This window comes from Carettochelys insculpta, chromosome 20, assembly GCF_033958435.1.
Source record: "Carettochelys insculpta isolate YL-2023 chromosome 20, ASM3395843v1, whole genome shotgun sequence".
Lineage (NCBI taxonomy): Eukaryota > Metazoa > Chordata > Testudines > Carettochelyidae > Carettochelys > Carettochelys insculpta.
The window spans coordinates 25,181,563-25,198,657 of record NC_134156.1 but is presented as its reverse complement, the minus strand read 5'-3'; the positions used below and the strand labels follow the sequence as shown (position 1 = coordinate 25,198,657).

Below are 17,095 nucleotides of genomic sequence, written 5' to 3'. Positions count from 1 at the left end.
ATCTCCAGGGCTAGCAGAGTCAATCTCTTTAAAAAGAGTGTGTTTCAGATTAGTCTTGTGGTTTCTGAGACTGCTGGGATTACCCTAGCCTAGCAGCATCTTACACTCCACCAGAAACTAGATCACCAACCCTGCCCTCTGGAAACTGGAGAACTGAGTTAGCTGATAAGCTTTCATTGCCTGCCAAGTTTTATTAAGGACACACAGAAAAGATCTGTTTTCTCCACTCAACAATTATTGCCAGGTCCTTTTGCCTCTGTGGCCACCCATGCAGCCATTGGTTTCCCCTTAGCCAATGTCAGCACTCCCCAGCTAGCAGATTGCCCCAGAACAACACTCATTCAGTTGCTAACCCCCTAAAGTCTACCTGCTTTGTCCTCTTCGCTAGTAGCCAAGCCCAGCTGCAGAGAGCTCTGACAGCCAGCTACCTTGTTTAGAAGGCCCTTCCCCTTTCACAAACTTAAGTAACAAGAGCCTATTGAGGCTTGGCAGAGCATACCTTCAACTTGGCAGATTTTCCTGGACCAAACCCTGCTGGCTCCATTTGCACAAGCTTTCAGTTCTCTGATTAAACAGGAGAAGTGCAGGGTTCTGCCCGGCCCTGGCACAGGGTTCAGTGTGGATTTTAGGGTTGGTGCAGTAGCAGACAGCAACAGCGCTTCACAGACACACAGGGTGACAAAACGCTCCTTATCACACAGCTTACAGGTTAGACAAATTCTCACCAAGCTTGGGAGCAGGAAGGCAGCAGCTGGAGAACCAAGGGGCTGAGCAACAATGGATCTTGTTGGGGGCAATCAGAGAAAACAATGCAACACTTAAAAGTAATACAAGCCACACAATAGGTTTGGAAATGAGATCAGGCCGTCCTCTGGATAAACTGGGATGGTGTGGAGTGGGGGTGGAGAGAGAGAGCTGTCAAATCAATGCTAGAATCACACTTGAATCAGTTTATCTACATATCAGTCAGCTCATGAATTAATTTTGCATTTTTCTGATGGGGGATTCTCTACCCATGGAGCTGCATTTTCAACACATCAGCACACTGCCTTACGCCCCAGCAGAGATCTCAGGCTACTGTGGACATCATCCACTCAAACTCAAAAGGGAGAAGGAAGTGTTGGTTTCTGTGGGATCCAGACAACATTGAGCAGGCAGCATGACCCCATGACCACAAACAGGAACCCCCACTACCCCCCATTCCCAGCTCTTCCCTATCCTTTTGAGCAAGTTACTGCCAGTGGCTGACCCTCGGAGTCCCCATCTGTTAAATGGGGATAACCGTGATAGGGACCCCATTTTTTGGCATATAAAAAAAAAACCAAACAAACAAAACTGGATTACCAGCAACTTGCTGGAGCTATTTAAAATCAGACTAACCAAAGCTGTAGAATGCCGTACTGCAGAGAACCATGTGCGCTAGTCCTGAATTGTGGGGAGTATGAATTAGGCCCTTCTACGAATCTTTAATTTCTACCTTATTGGCAACAGCAGCAGCGTGCCAAGGACACAGTTAAGGAAAACGCCAGGAGTTCTTAGCATCAGAGTGAAATCCCGGGCTCATTGCTATCAAGCAGACCTCCAAACCACTTCATCTGGCCACAATTCCATGCAATGCAGCAAAGCATCCTGCTTCAGAAGAAAGAGCAGACTAGAGGTTCCGCACTCTACTTGCACAGGCCCTGCCTCCCAGGTCTGAGAGTCAGCTGCAAGGGAAAGGAGAAGCTATCACCTGAGCTCACTCTACACTCCCTGCCTCTGCAACAGAAACCAAACATTACACTACCCCCCGCACGCCTTCTGCTGAATCTTTTGATAGCAGCACAGGAATGGAATCGCATTTTCAAACACATGCTCCTCCTCACACAGGAACGCATTCTCCGCTCCCAGGCTGGGCATCATTTCATCTGTTGAACTCTGCAGTACTCCTATAAAGTGCTGTTAATGGCCGCGTCTACACATGCACGCTACTTCGAAGTAGCGGCGCTAACTTCGAAATAGCGCCCGTCACGGCTACACGTGTTGGGCGCTATTTCAAAGTTGAAATCGACGTTAGGCAGCAAGACGTCAAAGTCGCTAACCCCATGGGGGGATGGGAATAGCGCCCTACTTCGAAGTTCAACGTCAAAGTAGGGCACGTATAGACGATCCGCGTCCCGCAACATTGAAATAGTGGGGTCCGCCATGGTGGCCATCAGCTGAGGGGTTGAGAGATGCTCTCACTCCAGCCCCTGCGGGGCTCTATGGTCACCGTGTGCAGCAGCCCTTAGCCCAGGGCTTCTGGCTGCTGCTGCGGCAGCTGGGGATCCATGCTGCATGCACAGGGTCTGCAACCAGTTGTCGGCTCTGTGGATCTTGTGTTGTTTAGTGCAACTGTGTCTGGGAGGGACCCTTTAAGGGAGCAGCTTGCTGTTGAGTCCGCCCTGTGACCCTGTCTGCAGCTGTTCCTGGCACCCTTATTTCGATGTGTGCTACTTTCGTGTGTAGACGTTCCCTCACAGCGCCTATTTCGATGTGGTGCTGCCCAACGTCGAAGTTGAACGTCGACGTTTCCAGCCCTGGAGGACGTGTAGACGTTATTCATCGAAATAGACTATTTCGCTGTAGCGTGCACGTGTAGACGTAGCCAATGTCTGTCAGCTGCATACTTACAACTTCGCCAATACTGGTCTCCTACCATTAACATCTAAAAAACTCCAGCAATGTGTTTTGACCACTAGACGAACAAGCCAATCTCCCCTAATTTGAAGCACATCAGCTCAGAGAACTTTCTTCTCTTGGCAGTCACTCGATAACATCTTCATGTCACCCTCCTATTTGTGAGACTGTTGGTGGCTGATCTTATCGCAGAAGGGACACGTGTTAGCAGTCATGGAAGGGATGCAGGGCAGTTTAATGCTTTTTTCTTCTTCTCCGCCTCGTCTCAACTGTACTGCAGCGGAACCTCTCCGATTGTGCCACCCCCATTGATTACCGTTCTCCACTGGGGACAGTCTTGGGTAAGGTTCTCCCAAGTGTCAGCCCTGACACTGCCCTTTTTCATGGGTGCCTTCAGCACGTCCTTTATCACTTCTACTGGCCCACAATGTTCCTTCCTCCAATTTGGAAAACAGAATCTGTTTTAGGAGGCGCTGATCAGACATCCAAACCATGTGACAAACCCAACAAAGTTGCTGAAGAATGATCATGGCTTCACTGCTGGTCATGTTCAACTCTTCCAGGATACTAGAGTTCGTGTGCCCGTCCTCCCAAGGGATATTTAGGATTCTCCTGAGACAGCATTGATGATACTGTTCAAGTGCCTTCACATGACGCTTATATATTGTCCAGACTGGAGGACAGAAGCCAAAACAGTAAATGTTTGAAAGTCACATTCTTATGAGATGACAGGCTGAGAGAAAACGGGGCCCGGGCTAGCAAGACGTTCCTCCTTATAGTGAATAGGGAAGACAATATTTTTCCCGATATTGGTTCTCAGACTTCAAGCAGCTTACACAGTGAGATGCTCAAAGAATGGGATCAAAGATCTCTGTCAAATCTTCCAGGGCTCAAAAGCAGCTCTGGATTAAGCCCTCTGATTTCAAAGGAATTATCACACACCTACATTAGATCTGAATCTGACCCTTAGCTCATCACCAGGACTGAATCTTCCACATACCCCATATTGGAGCACAGCAAGGGAATATGCACCCTAGCTACTGACCTCCACCACCAGCAGAGTAACCAGCTAGCACATTCTTCAGGTACTCAGGTATTAATGTCATTTGGGAGTGGGCTGTGTACCCAGATGGACTCTTCTCATATCAGTCCTAACTACTGTACTTAGAGGACAGCCCCAGAGCTTGGGGCAAAACCAATTAATTGCATCATCCAAACACTAAGAGTTCTACCAAAAGGACTTCACTGGGGTGGAGGAGGGATCCCACACAAGGGCTGAGAGATGAGCACTTTTGCTAAGTGGAGAGAGAAACCTACCTAACTACCCCAGTCTGCCTTGACCAAGGAGACCTGCCACTTCCTCTCAACCTCCTGTGGCTAAACATCTCAAAGACAAAAGTGCTTCCCTTTATCTCAGGATCTCATCTTGCCTACGTTTTCCTCCCTGACTCAGGCTCCCACTTGTCCTCCTTCCTCCTACTGTCTGTAACCTTGGCTTGAGTCTTAGTGTTTCTTCACCCCCACAAAATGCTGAGCCCTTATGCTCAAAGCTCTCCGCAAACATTAACGTGCACAATCCGCCTTGGATGGACACTAGCATTTTACAGCTGGGAAAGCTGTTACCTCATTAATTCAAGGCTACAAAAGTAGTATCAGAATTAACTCTCAGGAGTGCTTGATTGCTAGTCCTATGCTCAGACCACAATGCCTCATGTAGTTACATATTACTGTGTCTCCTATGAACATTGTGGATTTGTTTTCACCCCAGCTGAAATTCTCATCCATGCCTCCATCTTTCTTCGCCTAAGCTTTAAAAAAAAAAATACAGCACCCTCTCCAAATCTTGTCCCATATGCCAAGAACCCTGCTCACTTGCTTTTTCACACCCACAAGATTGACCATATCACATGATCTTATTAAAATTCCATGGGCTGTCCTGGCCTTTCAGAAGACCAGTCAAAGCTCCCACCCCGCAAAAACCTGCTCTAACATTAACTACTCTCACATCTGCCTTTTCTCTTTGCCAGTCTCACGACTGTAGGAATACTAGCTCTCTCCTTTGCGACATCTGCCTCTCTGAATCTGTCTCCTTCAGCTGCCATCTCATATCCCTGCTCCCCTCCCACACTCGTCTACGTTTCTTCATTTTTCTCTTCCTTGGCTATTACTTTTTCATTTTGTAACTATTCTAGGTACATCTCTAAAGTACTTGTAAGCGCAGTCTGTAAGACAGACACTCTAAAGCATTATACTGGAGCAATGAGCTAGGTTTAGTCCTTACGAATATTTCCTCTCTGAAGGAAATTCTGTCAAGTAGTGCATACATGCTTAGTCAAAAGCTACAACTTGAATAAACTTCACTGACTCACACCAGTGACATTTCAAAAAAAGAATAAAGTGGGTTTAACGTAAATTATCTTTCTCTTCCAGGAGTATTTTTAATCTACTTATTTCTTTGTATTACCAGCTAGATTTTGCCCAGACAGAATCTGAGGAAAGACAACAGGTAGTCGCAGGTTAGGAGAAAGGGAGTTAGTATACTGAGTGCCAATAGGATGATTAGCACTATGCCTATGCACAGTACCAGCCTCAAGCAGATTACAGACCATACAGACTTTTCCATATGACAGGATACTACTCTGAAACACCTCTATTAATTTATAATATTCTTCTCTTAAAACAATCTTTGTATCTTAGCTGTTAAAACTGCAACAGACAGAATGTGCTGGCATCACTGCCCATCATGCTGACCAGTACGGTCTCATACTCCCCCATCTGTATCCATCTTATCTCCTCTAAGCTTGTAAGCTCTTTAGTGCAGGAACCGTTTTTTGTTGTCTCCTGGGCCACAAGAAGGGTTCCCCAAGGCACCACGTAAAAATAAAGTCAGGTCACAAGTACTGTGAATATTCAGGGGGAAACTACATTATTCAAGTTAACTTAGTAGGGGAATTTCAGCATTTGGGCAGTGCTACTTCAGACTGCCATGACTCTAAGTACTATTACCAGTTCAGTTTCTGCTAAGAATGAAGGGGCAGCACATTCACACCTTCTGAAGCCAGGAAAAGGGACAGGAAAGCATCTTGCTTTGTTATCCTGAGTAGGGATGTAAAATCCAGCTTGAATGTATAACTGGTTAAATGTTAATTTTAACCAGTTAACCAATTAAAGGGAGGAACAGCAGGGGAGGCAGCAGACAGGGGCTGCTCCAACTGGCCAAGCTGAATCATCCCAGCCTGTAGTGCTTCAGACTGGCCAAAGTAGCCTGCATCCAGTGGCCCTGGGTGCACTGGGGGCAAGGACACTCCAGCTAGGTGAAGGAAGCCCAGTCCCCGGCACACCTGTCTGCAGCAGGCAGGGAGCTGCTCTTACACTACTGGTTAACTCTAACTGGTAAGCCTCATCCATACAGGTAAATCAATTAAACATTAACATCCCTAATCCTGAGACCCTCTGACTAACTCCAGAGTGGTGTTGATGTATTCATAATGGAGTGAAGCAAATGTGAAGTGTATGGAACACAGTGGGAGGAGAAAGAACAGGATAAAAATGGATATATATTCAAGATCTCAGGTGGAATGCTGAGCTCACATCTTGTGCCCTCCCACTGCCTTTCCTGCTAAGAACAATGTGGGTAGAAGAACAAAAAACATGTAATTAATGTGCATTTCAATAGCTGGCTTCTGAGCCCTCGGACCTAGCTGTATATTCAAAGGACCTCAAAATGCTGACACCACATGTTATAAGATTCATTGTTTTATAGGCTCTGGAGTGAGCACTCATTATTCATCATATACAAAATAATAATAATAACACCGCCGTCCTCAAGCAAGCTGGAATCCCAACCATGCACACCCTCCTCAGGCAGCGTCGACTCCGCTGGCTTGGCCACATCCACAGGATGAATGATGGAAGGATTCCAAAAGACATCCTGTATGGTGAGCTAGCCTCTGGCAAAAGACTTCCCGGACGCCCCCAGCTGCGCTACAAAGATGTCTGCAAGAGAGACCTCAGAGAGGAAGACATCGAGCTGGACAACTGGGAAGAACCAGCAGACGACCGCAGCAGATGGAGGCAGGGGTTACACAAGGGCCTTCAGAAGGGTGAGATGAAGATCAGACAGCTAGCAGAGGAGAAGCAAGCGCACAAAAAGCACAATAAGGACTTGCCAGACACCCACTACATCTGCAAGAGATGCAGCAAGGACTGTCACTCTCGTGTGGGTCTTCATAGTCACAACAGACGCTGTAAATGAAGTCCTCAATTGAAACTTTAAAGGGCGCGATCCATAGTCTATGCAAACTGAAGGATGCCTACTACAATCCTTCCGTCAGACCTGGTGGATTTGTTACAATAAAAAACAAGTGAGCAGAAAAAACTGCTAGTTTATTAGCTACAATGCACCATTTACACTTACAGATGACAGACATGAAAGGTGAAATGTCATGTCACTTTATATAGACTCAATAAAGACCAGTTTTAAAAAGAATGTGAGAGAAACTCATACACAGAAATAACTAGCCATTAATTAACAGATTTGCATCCTCAGAAAACTGGCTTTCCAGGCACTGGCATATGAACCGTATCGCTACCTAATTCGGGAGCACAGAATCTCCCATGTAACCATTCAGAGATGAAACAGAATCCCACATGCATTCCAACCCCAAGTTTGTTTTCAAATAGCACTGTTTTAACTCACTATATGATCCTGCAAAAAAGAGAATTTCACAAATTGTTTGGTGCCTGATAGTTACCTAAGATTGTTTCTAGGGCTCTCATTGCTTACTCTGCAGGAAAAAAAAATAAAACCCCACCCTGTACATAGGAGAAAGAGAAGCAGACAAGGAAATAATCATAAGTATAACATGTGCACCTGGCAATGGGACAGAAGGACTAGCAAGTGTTCAGAAACCGTCAGTGACAGAGCCCTCATTAACTGGGAGCTAAGACACGCTCAGTAGGATTAACAACCACAGAAAGAATCTCAGGATCATTTCAGAAGCAAACACATGACAAACCCAAGACCTGTACGCTAGTCCCAGAGCCTAGGAACCCATTAAACACACCTTCCTTGTTCTCCTTAGAGGAAAAAGGAAGGCAGAAGCATCTGGCTCAGGCAGGCTTACGGAGGAGACACGTCTATAAACGGCTGCACGCAAGTGAGACCTTCAGTCTAAAAATACAACTTTCCTTTTATGCAATCACTAGTGTCTCCCCCTGCCCCCATGCAAACTAAATCCCTCTCCAGGATACAACTCCCCCACCTCCTGCAGCCCCCCCGCTCCAGGATACAGCCCCTCCCGCCTCCAAGACAGCAGCCCCATCCAGGATGCAGCTCCCACGCCTCCAGCACTCCCTGTTACCCCTCCCCCGCCCATTCCAACCCCTCACCTCCCCGCTGGCCCGCACAAGGATGCAGCCTCCGGCAGCCAGGCAGGCTCTCCGGATACCCACCCCGGCCCCAGGCAGAAGGGCCAGGACCAGCCGCTCCCTCCTGCTCGCTCCGCCGCCGCGTTCAGCACCGTGAGGCCGGGCTGGGGGAGGGACCGCGGGGGCGTGGCCACAGGGAAGCCCCTCCCTCGGCCCCGCCCCCGCCCGAGCCGGCGCGTGAAGGCCGGGCAGCCTGCGCGCGGCTCTGGCAGGCCCGCGGGGCTCGGTAGGAAACTGGGAGCTGGAGGGGCACATGCCGCTTCTCCCACTTCCGGTGTCGCTTCCACTTCCGTGTCAAGGAGCCAGCGCCGACCGTTCCAAGAGGGACCTCGCGTGGGCGGACTTTGGCAGCCGGGCAGGTCTCCGGGGGAAACAGTCGGCGAGGCGGGGGCGCTGAGCGCCGCTGAACCAGGCTGGGACTGCCACGCTGGAAACCGCTTCAAGCCAGGGGTGCAGCAGCCCTCCAGCCCCCTGCACTGCAGCCCTTGGGCGCCCGGCCCCGGCCCCACGCCAGTAGTTCGCCCCGCTGCACCCTGGCCAGGAGACCCCGCCAGCGAACCCCAGGAGAAGGGCACACCGGGCGCAAGAAACCGCAGCACTAGGGAGATCCCTGACTCCCAGACTGGGTTCCAAAGCTGCAGCCTGGGGCAGGGTCCCACCCGGCTTCTTGCACGCAACAGACAAGGACAAGAAGCAGTGGGCTTAAATTCCAGTATGGGAATTTGTTGGGCACTAGGAAAAAAGTTCTAGCTGTCAGGGTGGTTAAGTACCAGGATATATTGCCTGGGGTGGCTGTAGATTCTCCATCACTGGAGATATTTAAGAACAGTTTGGATAAACATAATTGGGATGATATAGTAATAAAGAGGAAGCTGTGCTAGTCTATACACTATCAAAAGAAAAAGCAGTCGAGTAGCACTTTAAAGACTACCAAAATGGTACTTGACTGCTTTTTGTTTTGGGATGATATAGTTAGTGCTTAGCCCTGCCTTGAGGGCAGGGGGCTGGACTGGATGACCTCTCATGTCCTTTCCAATTCTAGTGATCTATGATTGAGGCCCCATTAACACTGGTGGCAGAGAGGTGCCATGTATGATCAGCTACCAAGGGCAGAGGTGCTGCCAGAACCATTTTGTGTGTGTGTGTGCGTGCGTGCGTGCGTGCGCGCGCGCGTGGGCGCACGCTGAGATGTTGAACCATACTAAAACACACTCAATGGAAAGCACTTCCAGTCAGGGTGTGCAAGAGCAGCTGTGAGCCCCTAGTTCCATCACCTAGGAATGCAAAGACCTCTTTTGGCACAGGTCACTCAGTTTAGTGATGTCAGGCAACATACGGGTGTGGAACTCTGGTCCCCTTTCCTCCTTAGCACAGACCCTGTTACAATGCTCATCAAGGTTTCCTCTGTTTTTCCATCCATGTGCACAATACATGTTACGTGCACAGAGGCATGTGTGGATGTGTACAATCAGTAAAAGCACATGCTGCCAGCTGTAGGTGCTCTGCTAATCAGCTGGTCTGTATTTGAATCTCAGTTGAGGGGCTATGCAAGCACTCAGCTTACAGGCACCTCAGACTTTTCACTCTTTCTTCCTGCAGGATCCTGGGTCTCCATTAGTTTTTTGCGAGGGGTGGGGAAGGGAGGGGGGTCTCCTCGGACTCTCTTGGCACCAGATATCATGACTACTTGGCCTGGCTGTGCCTTAGTGTGTATATATGGCTGGCTGGATCACATTTCTTTGGTGCTTTAGCTATGCAGATGGTGCAGGATGGCTCTCGCCCCAGCCTCACTGATTTTGTGTGGTACCACTGCTTGGAAGGTAGAAACTGGCCTGAGCAGTTAGCAACCAGCTCATATTTTTCTTCTGTAACTTCAGGCAAGTACAAGAACCTACAGGAGGGTCATCTATCGTGCACACATCCTGACTTCTCCTGATGGGTCCTGCTGCTCGGTCATGCTCCCACCATGGTCATGTCAGTGGGAGCATTCAGCAGGCGGAGGGTGGGAGCTCCTGGGGAAAGGTGTGTGGAAGGAGGAAGTAAAAAAAAAAGTGCCAGTGTATTGGTGTTATTGGGGTCGTTTGCACCCAGTAATGATTTTGCGCTTAAAATGGTAACAATTTGCTATAATCACCAGCCGCCTCACCCCAGGGATCCAACCCCGACTACCACCTGCCACTCTGCTTCATCCCCAGGGATCCAACCCCGACTACCACCCGCCACCCCGCTTCATGCCCTGGGGTCCAGCCCCACATTCATCCCCCACCCCAGGGAGTCAGTCCCCACTATCTGCACCCGCGGATCCAACCCCCCTACTTCCCCCCACCCGGGATGCACCTCCCGTCATTGCTGTTTCTGGGCCTGTCCCCTCCCCAGCAGGTGTTAACGGGGAAGGGAGAGGCCGGGGGTGCGTGACGAGCCCCGGTCCCGCTCTCCCCCGCCCCCCACGCTCTGCGGGACAGACGCTCCCCCTCCCGGGACGAAAGGATGGTTCAGTCCGGTCTCCGCCCCACTCCCCCAGCTGGTACCTGCCGGATCCCGGATGTTGACGGCGTTGCCCGGTAACGGGAAGATGGAGCCCGGGAGCGGGTGAGCGAGTCCCCACCAGTCCCGCGAGAGGAGGATCCGAGCCAGCCCCTCCCTCTCCCCCCATCATCCTCACCCCGACCTTCCTCCCAGCCCCTCCCTCTCCCCATCATCCTCACCCCGACCTTCCTCCCAGCCCTTCTCCCTCCGCTCATCAGCCTCATTCCTTCCTCCCTCCGGCTCCTCCTCATCCTCGCCCGAGCCTCTTTGTCCCTCCTCCCTTCCTCATCCCTAGCCCAGACCCGCTGCCTCCCCACCGCCATCGCCCCGACTCCCAGACCTCCTCCTTGCCCCCGATGCCATCTCCCTCCCAGCCCCCACCTGCCTCCCTGTTCCACAGACCCTAGAGCCCTTCGTCCATCACCCCTGCGCCTTGTCTTCCTCGCCTCAGACCCCTCCAGCTCCCAACCCCCTCCGCCCCATCTTCCTTCCCCACTGTCCCTCATCATCCTCGCTCCCTTAGAGCCTTTCGTCTTCCTCCCCATCCTCAGCAGCCACCTTTCCCTTTTCCATCTTCAGCCCCGTCTCTGCATCTGGGCTCCGCAGCTAGACTTTTTTTTTAAGGGAAAAGGTCCCTAAAAGTTACTTGAGTAAAAGTGCAGCTGCTGGCACTTCTGAATACTTGAGTACAATCAAGACGTGATGCATGTGTCTGTGCACTTTTACTCAAGTAGTTTTCCAGAGGGATACTGATGACTGTACTTATGTACATACCCATCCCTCCCCCCACCCCAAGCAGCTGTACTCTTACACAAGTAACTTGTAGGGTACTTTTTCTGCCTCTGGCCAAATGCCAGATCTCTCCACCTCTGTCACCCGTACTTTAAGCGTTCCCATAGACTCTCACTTGCCACTTTATTGTATTAAAGTAGTGTCTAGGAGCCCTTATCAGAACGTCATTTTGCTAGGGGCTGTACAACCACAGAGCAAAAGACTGTTTGGGTCCCATTCACCTTCCTAAGTGTAACACAAGAGACAGCAGATAGATACTGCCAGCCAGACAGCGAAGAGTATAAGGATGTCTACACTTCAAGCAGGAGCTGTGATTCCCAGCTCACACTAGCTTTGTCTGAGCTATCCTGCTATGTAGAGGTGCCAGGTGCCCCCCATACTTACTTGCGTAGTTACACTCTATTTTTAGCCAACCTAGTGCACATATGCCTTTTTGAGCTGCAATTTACACCTGCTACCAGAGGTGTGGAGATGAGCAGAGGGACAATATTGGTCAGTGTGATGGGGAGTGGTCTCCCAGCAGATCAATACTAGTGAAATGTTTTTGTAGGCGTAATGGCAAAGGAGATTTTTAAGGTGGGATTTGAAGGATGATAATGAGGTGGCTTTGTGAAGGCTTATGGCGCGCTCGTCCCAAGTGTGAATGGTAGCATGGGAGAAAGCACATAGGTGCTTGTTTTAACATTTAACACATTTGATGTAGGTTGGTTGCATAGATCTATCGGAGGTGGGAACTGACAGCTCCCTAACATAGGAGAGATGAGAAGTAGGCTGGGACTAGATTGTGAGGGACATTGGAAGTGAAGACAAGTAACTTACATTTAAGTGATACAGAAAGGGTAGTCAGTGGAGGATTGCAAACATAGGGGTGATGTGGTGAAAGCAACAGACTAGGAGAATCTGTGAAGCAACATTTTGAATGGAAAGGATTGGGATATGATTACATTTAGCAAGGCCAGGAAGAAAGATGTTGTGGTAATCAAACTGCAAGATAGTGAGTGTCTGGATGAGTGTTTTAACTGTGTGGATGGTTGGAAAAGACTGTATCTTACAGATGTTATGCAGAAACTCTGCAAGATTTAGACATAGCCTGCCTATGTGAGGATCTAAAGCAATTGTTAAAGATGAAGACTGGGCTGTAGGCCTGTGTGGCAGGCAAGATGGGGATGTTTTCCAGAGAAATCATAAAAAAGAAGTTGTCATGTAGAGCTTAGGGAAAAGATGAGAAGTTCTGTTTTAGCTATGTTGAGCTTGAACTGACAGCCAGACGTCCATGAGGAAATGTTCAAGAGATGAGCTGACATTTTAGTTTGGACAGAAGGAGTCAGATCTGGAGTAGTGAGGTAGACCTGTGAGTAGATGGTAGTTGAATTTGTGTTATACATGAGATTACCCAGAGATAAGATGCAAAGAGAGAAGAAAAAGGGACCAAATACAGTGCCTTGTGGAACTCCTGGAAAGAGTTAGTGGGGAATGAAGAGGATCTATACTGAAAGGGTCATTAGAGAGGTAGGAGCAGAATCATGAAGGGGTGGATTCACAAAAGCTGAAAGAAGACAAGATTTCTAGAAGGGTTTGCTCACTGGTGTCATAGGTTGCTGACAGGTCAAGTAAGATGAGGATATAGTGCTGTTCTGAGATTTAGGCAAGACTCTGGTGGAGTGCAAGCACCAGAAGCTAAATTGGAGTGGGGCTAGGATGGAGTTGGAGGAGAGGAACTCCAGACAGCAATTGTGTTCAATGAGCTTAGAGATGTTGGGAAATAGGGTAGTACTTGAAGAAGCAAATGCTGTCAAAAGTGGGCTTTTTTAAGACGGGAAAGACTAAAGCATGCTTCTGTAATGAGGGGTAAGAGCCAGAGAAGAATGAGCAATAAAGAAGAAGAGTAAGATAGAAGATCAAAGGGGGTGCATCAGAGCCCAACAGATGGAATGGGATGGGAGGCGCTAGGTCAAGTGGAGGGATTAGAAAAGAACCTTCTATTTCTGTGACTGAGGAGAAGGAGGAAAGGCAAGGCAAGTTGAAGGGAGGGAGAAGGTCACATTTTATTTGGTCAAGAAATGAAGGGAGGAGAAAGGAAGGGTTTGAGGAGTGGCAGAAAGCAGCTTGGATTTCAGGCATGGCTTTCAATTCAGTTGGGGAAGTGGAATTGTTTAGCTAGGAAGATAGGAGAAATGACGGAGGCAAGAACAAATCTGTAGGGAATGAAGTCAGCTAGTGAAAGGCTTTCCACTGGAGATGTTCTACGTTACAGCAAGAGCGGAGGAGCAGAAGTGGGAGACGATCCAGTGCTGGGCAGTGGCTGGGTGGATTTTGTGATAAGAGAATCGGATAAATGAGATGAAGGTGGAAAAGAAAGGGACAAGAGGCCAGGAGAGGAATACTGAGAGTAGACTGGAAGTCAGCAGTGCTGATGGAATGGTAGTCATGGAAAATTGAATGGCAAGGCATAGGGGAAGGGGCTGATGCTGAGAGAGACCAGGGGTGGTCAGTGAAAGAGAACTCAGTGGTCCGAGAGAAAATTGTGCTTGGTGAAGACCAAATCCAGTGAACATCCCTTTTGATGAGTGGAAGAGTTGAACCAGGGATATAGGTCGAATGAACAGGCAAGAGTGAGGAAGAATGCAGCTAAGGAGTTGGGTGTGTCATCAATGTGAGGTTAGAAATGATGGAAGAGGGGTGAAGGTGGTGTCAGGGTCAGATATGAAAGGTAGAATGGGGTGGGGCAGGGCCACAGTTAGGGCAAATGTCACCAGAGATGATGAGGAAGAAGGAGAGGAGGAGGTGGGATCTGGACCTGAGTTGCTGGAAGGAGTGGGGAAATTGGGATGGAGGTGGGGAAGGAAGTAGGTAGGCCTGGTATGAACTGGAGAAGGTGAGAGTAACAAGTGGGGGAAAAGCAAGTAAGGGAAAGACACAAGGAAGGAGGATCCTTCCCTTACCTCCAGACCGGCCCCAGCTCCCAAATACCCACTCACTTCCAGATTTCATCTTCCCCAGCATTTCATCTGTTTTCAGTCCATAACTGTTTCTGGTTCTTAGGTGCTTGTACAAGGCTGCAGTTTCTGTGTTGCAAGCACAGTAAATCCAAGTAATAAACTGTTTTCACTCACACTGAAACAGACCATGCAAGTATTCCTGAGGCTGTTGGGTCCTGTATGCTTACATATCCCACATTTGGTTCTGATCCCAGTTGATGCTTCTAGAGTTAGTGCTAGTATTTAACCTAAAGCCAGGCTTTTCATTTTTGTATGATGTTATTTTGTTTAAATTTGTTCAATAATTTGTTCTACTTAATTAAGCCCTGAATCAGGTGTTGGACACATTTCAGAAGAGGAGGAGGAGCTGCATCCAGAAGGCAATGGGGTAAAGTTGCAAATATGTAGGACTTTCTGCACCCCAGGAATTAGAATCACTTGGGAATTAGTGCATGCTTTGGTGCCCAGGTACTGCGTGGGTGGATTCACTAGAAATGCAACTAATTTTGGAAGATGAAAATATTTGTTTTGAATTTCCAAGAAATGTTGAAACAAAACATTCAGGAAACAAAACATTCAGAACATGAAAACAAGCATTTCCCCAAGAAATGTTAGAGATCAGATTGCCTTTTTCCTGAAAATGATTAGCTAAAATATTCATACTAGATTTTTGGAACAATTTCTACCAATAAGGATATGTTAGTATGGGAATACTGGAGGATTTTAAGAACAGAATTAATAGTCTAGTTTACTTGATTCTGCCATAAGGCAAGGGTTAAACTAGCTGATCTCTTGACTCTCTTTTAGCCCTATATTTCTATGATTCTTTTGGGATTTTTTTTTTGTACCCATCACTTTGCTAATAAGGATGTACACAAATATGCAAGGAAACACGTTTGCTTTGGAGCCAGAAAAGTGTTTAAAATAGTTGATATGCTAAAAATATCCTCTACATTTTCAAAGAATTGCAAATACATAAACTTCCTGCTGAGGAACTGTGATGACCTGTTGGTATAATACATTTAGAGTGGTCTTCTCCTAAAGAAAATTCTAACTTCTATTTGGAAATATTGTACCTTCAAATAATTCAGTTCATAACCTTAATCAAGGCAAAACACAGAATAAGACTTCACAGATTTTGAGTTATTGGACTTTGATGTTCATTTTTTATAATCATTTCAAGTTGCTTCTAGGTTGGGTATTTTATTTTTGTGCTACATTTTAAAACAACCAAGCCATTTTAAAAAAGATCTCTGTATAGTCTTGGAAGAATGTAAGGGTTTATTACTATCTCCTAATGACTGCAGCACTAGCAGATGCTTAATATTACGAGCATTTCCTTGCACTAATGTAGTCAGATAGAATCATATTCCCTGTCTTGCAAGTGCTAAAACAACTCACCAGTGCTGTGTAGCAGAAGTACAGTACTTAATGGAGAACTTTGACTGGAGTCAGTTAGTTGTTACATAGGGTTTTTTTTTTTCCTGTGTTCTAGGTGCTGCAACCAGAAAATAGCCAGGATGGACAGAAAGAGGCAGACAGTATTTCAGCAGAGGAGCCAGGAACAGAACTCAATCCAGCAGAGTACAACGCACCTGAGTCTTTGGAGGCTCCCTTTGTAGAGGTGGATGTATATATATTTTCACTAGTAAAGTGTGGTACTTACAAAACAATCAATCCAATGCTTTGACTTAACAAACCATAATATATCCTTGGGGAATCAATTCCAGTGTAGTAAAAAATAGAGAAACTATTGCCATTTTTCTTATCTTGGATATAAAAGGAAGGCTGCAGCAAGCTTCATTTGGCTACTTTCTGATATCCAGGAAAGTCTTTTAAGAGGTAACACTTACTAATCTGTGACACAATACTTTTCATCTGTAGATCCTGGAGCACTTTAAAATTAAAGATAAACCCAATCTAGTTCACATTCTATGATCCTGTCTGCTTGCTGGATATTGGACAGAAGTTTGTGTCTGTTGGATGAAAGTTGAGTTCCCCACTGTGTATAGATTTTGCCTTTTCATTTTCAAAGTTCTCATTGTAAATAAAGATAAATTTGTGCATGCAGCTTTGCTGTTTTGTAAGGGCCTCATCTTGTAATTGGCTGAGCAGTCTGGAATCTTATAAAATGAATTAGCGTTGATGGCCTCAAGCATCTCGGTGCTTGCCAATTTGCAGGACTTAGCCCTAAGAGACGTATTATGGTGTTATGGAAATCTGAGTGCTCATTATTGTAATGCAATAATTAAAGAACTTACCCAGGAGGCTTATAGGAAGCCTGAATTCATGTGGATTCCATATATTGTGTACTTGAAGTACAATAGGCTCATTGTGTAGAAGTATGACTTACAAGATTACAAAAACATATAATAAATTGACTACAAAAATACATTTAAATATTGACTTATTTGAGGCAGATGGAACATACAGATTATTCATATTTATATTTTTGGGCTAAACAGTATTTCACAGTAGACCGTTTACCTGGGTTGTCTCAGTCCACATAAGAATTCTCCTACTTCTTTTCTCTTATTTTCAAAACTAGTCCAACAGCCTGATTGCAAGCTGCAGGTATTATGCACTTATGAAAATCAGGCCCAGTTTGTGTGTGCTATCTACTTGTAAGAGTAACTAGACAGCTTCTATCCAGGGCCTAACACATACAATACAACAAAATCCCAGCAGTACCAAAATAGTTGTTCAAATCA

General features: G+C 47.1%; 3 protein-coding genes across 5 annotated transcripts in view; 2 read left to right on the top strand and 1 right to left on the bottom strand.

Moving 5' to 3' along the window:
- The window catches only part of TBC1D16 (TBC1 domain family member 16), a 43,702-nt gene extending 35,360 nt beyond the window's left edge, over window positions 1-8,342 (bottom strand). For 2 of the 3 annotated variants that reach the window (XM_075014370.1, XM_075014372.1), the window contains exon 1: window positions 8,113-8,342. The gene's annotated coding sequence lies outside the window, so the exon portion shown is untranslated. Of the gene's footprint in view, window positions 1-8,049 lie in introns of all 3 variants that reach the window. The other variant, XM_075014371.1, reaches the window with a different exon arrangement.
- GAA (alpha glucosidase) overlaps window positions 1-17,095 on the top strand; it is a 306,535-nt gene that overhangs the window by 246,314 nt on the left and 43,126 nt on the right. The window lies entirely within an intron of this gene.
- CCDC40 (coiled-coil domain 40 molecular ruler complex subunit) overlaps window positions 11,962-17,095 on the top strand; it is a 28,127-nt gene continuing 22,993 nt past the window's right edge. The window contains exons 1-2 of the mRNA XM_075014141.1: window positions 11,962-11,982; window positions 15,880-16,008. Of these exons, the coding sequence (XP_074870242.1) occupies window positions 11,962-11,982; window positions 15,880-16,008 (150 nt within the window). The remainder of the gene's footprint in view (window positions 11,983-15,879; window positions 16,009-17,095) is intronic.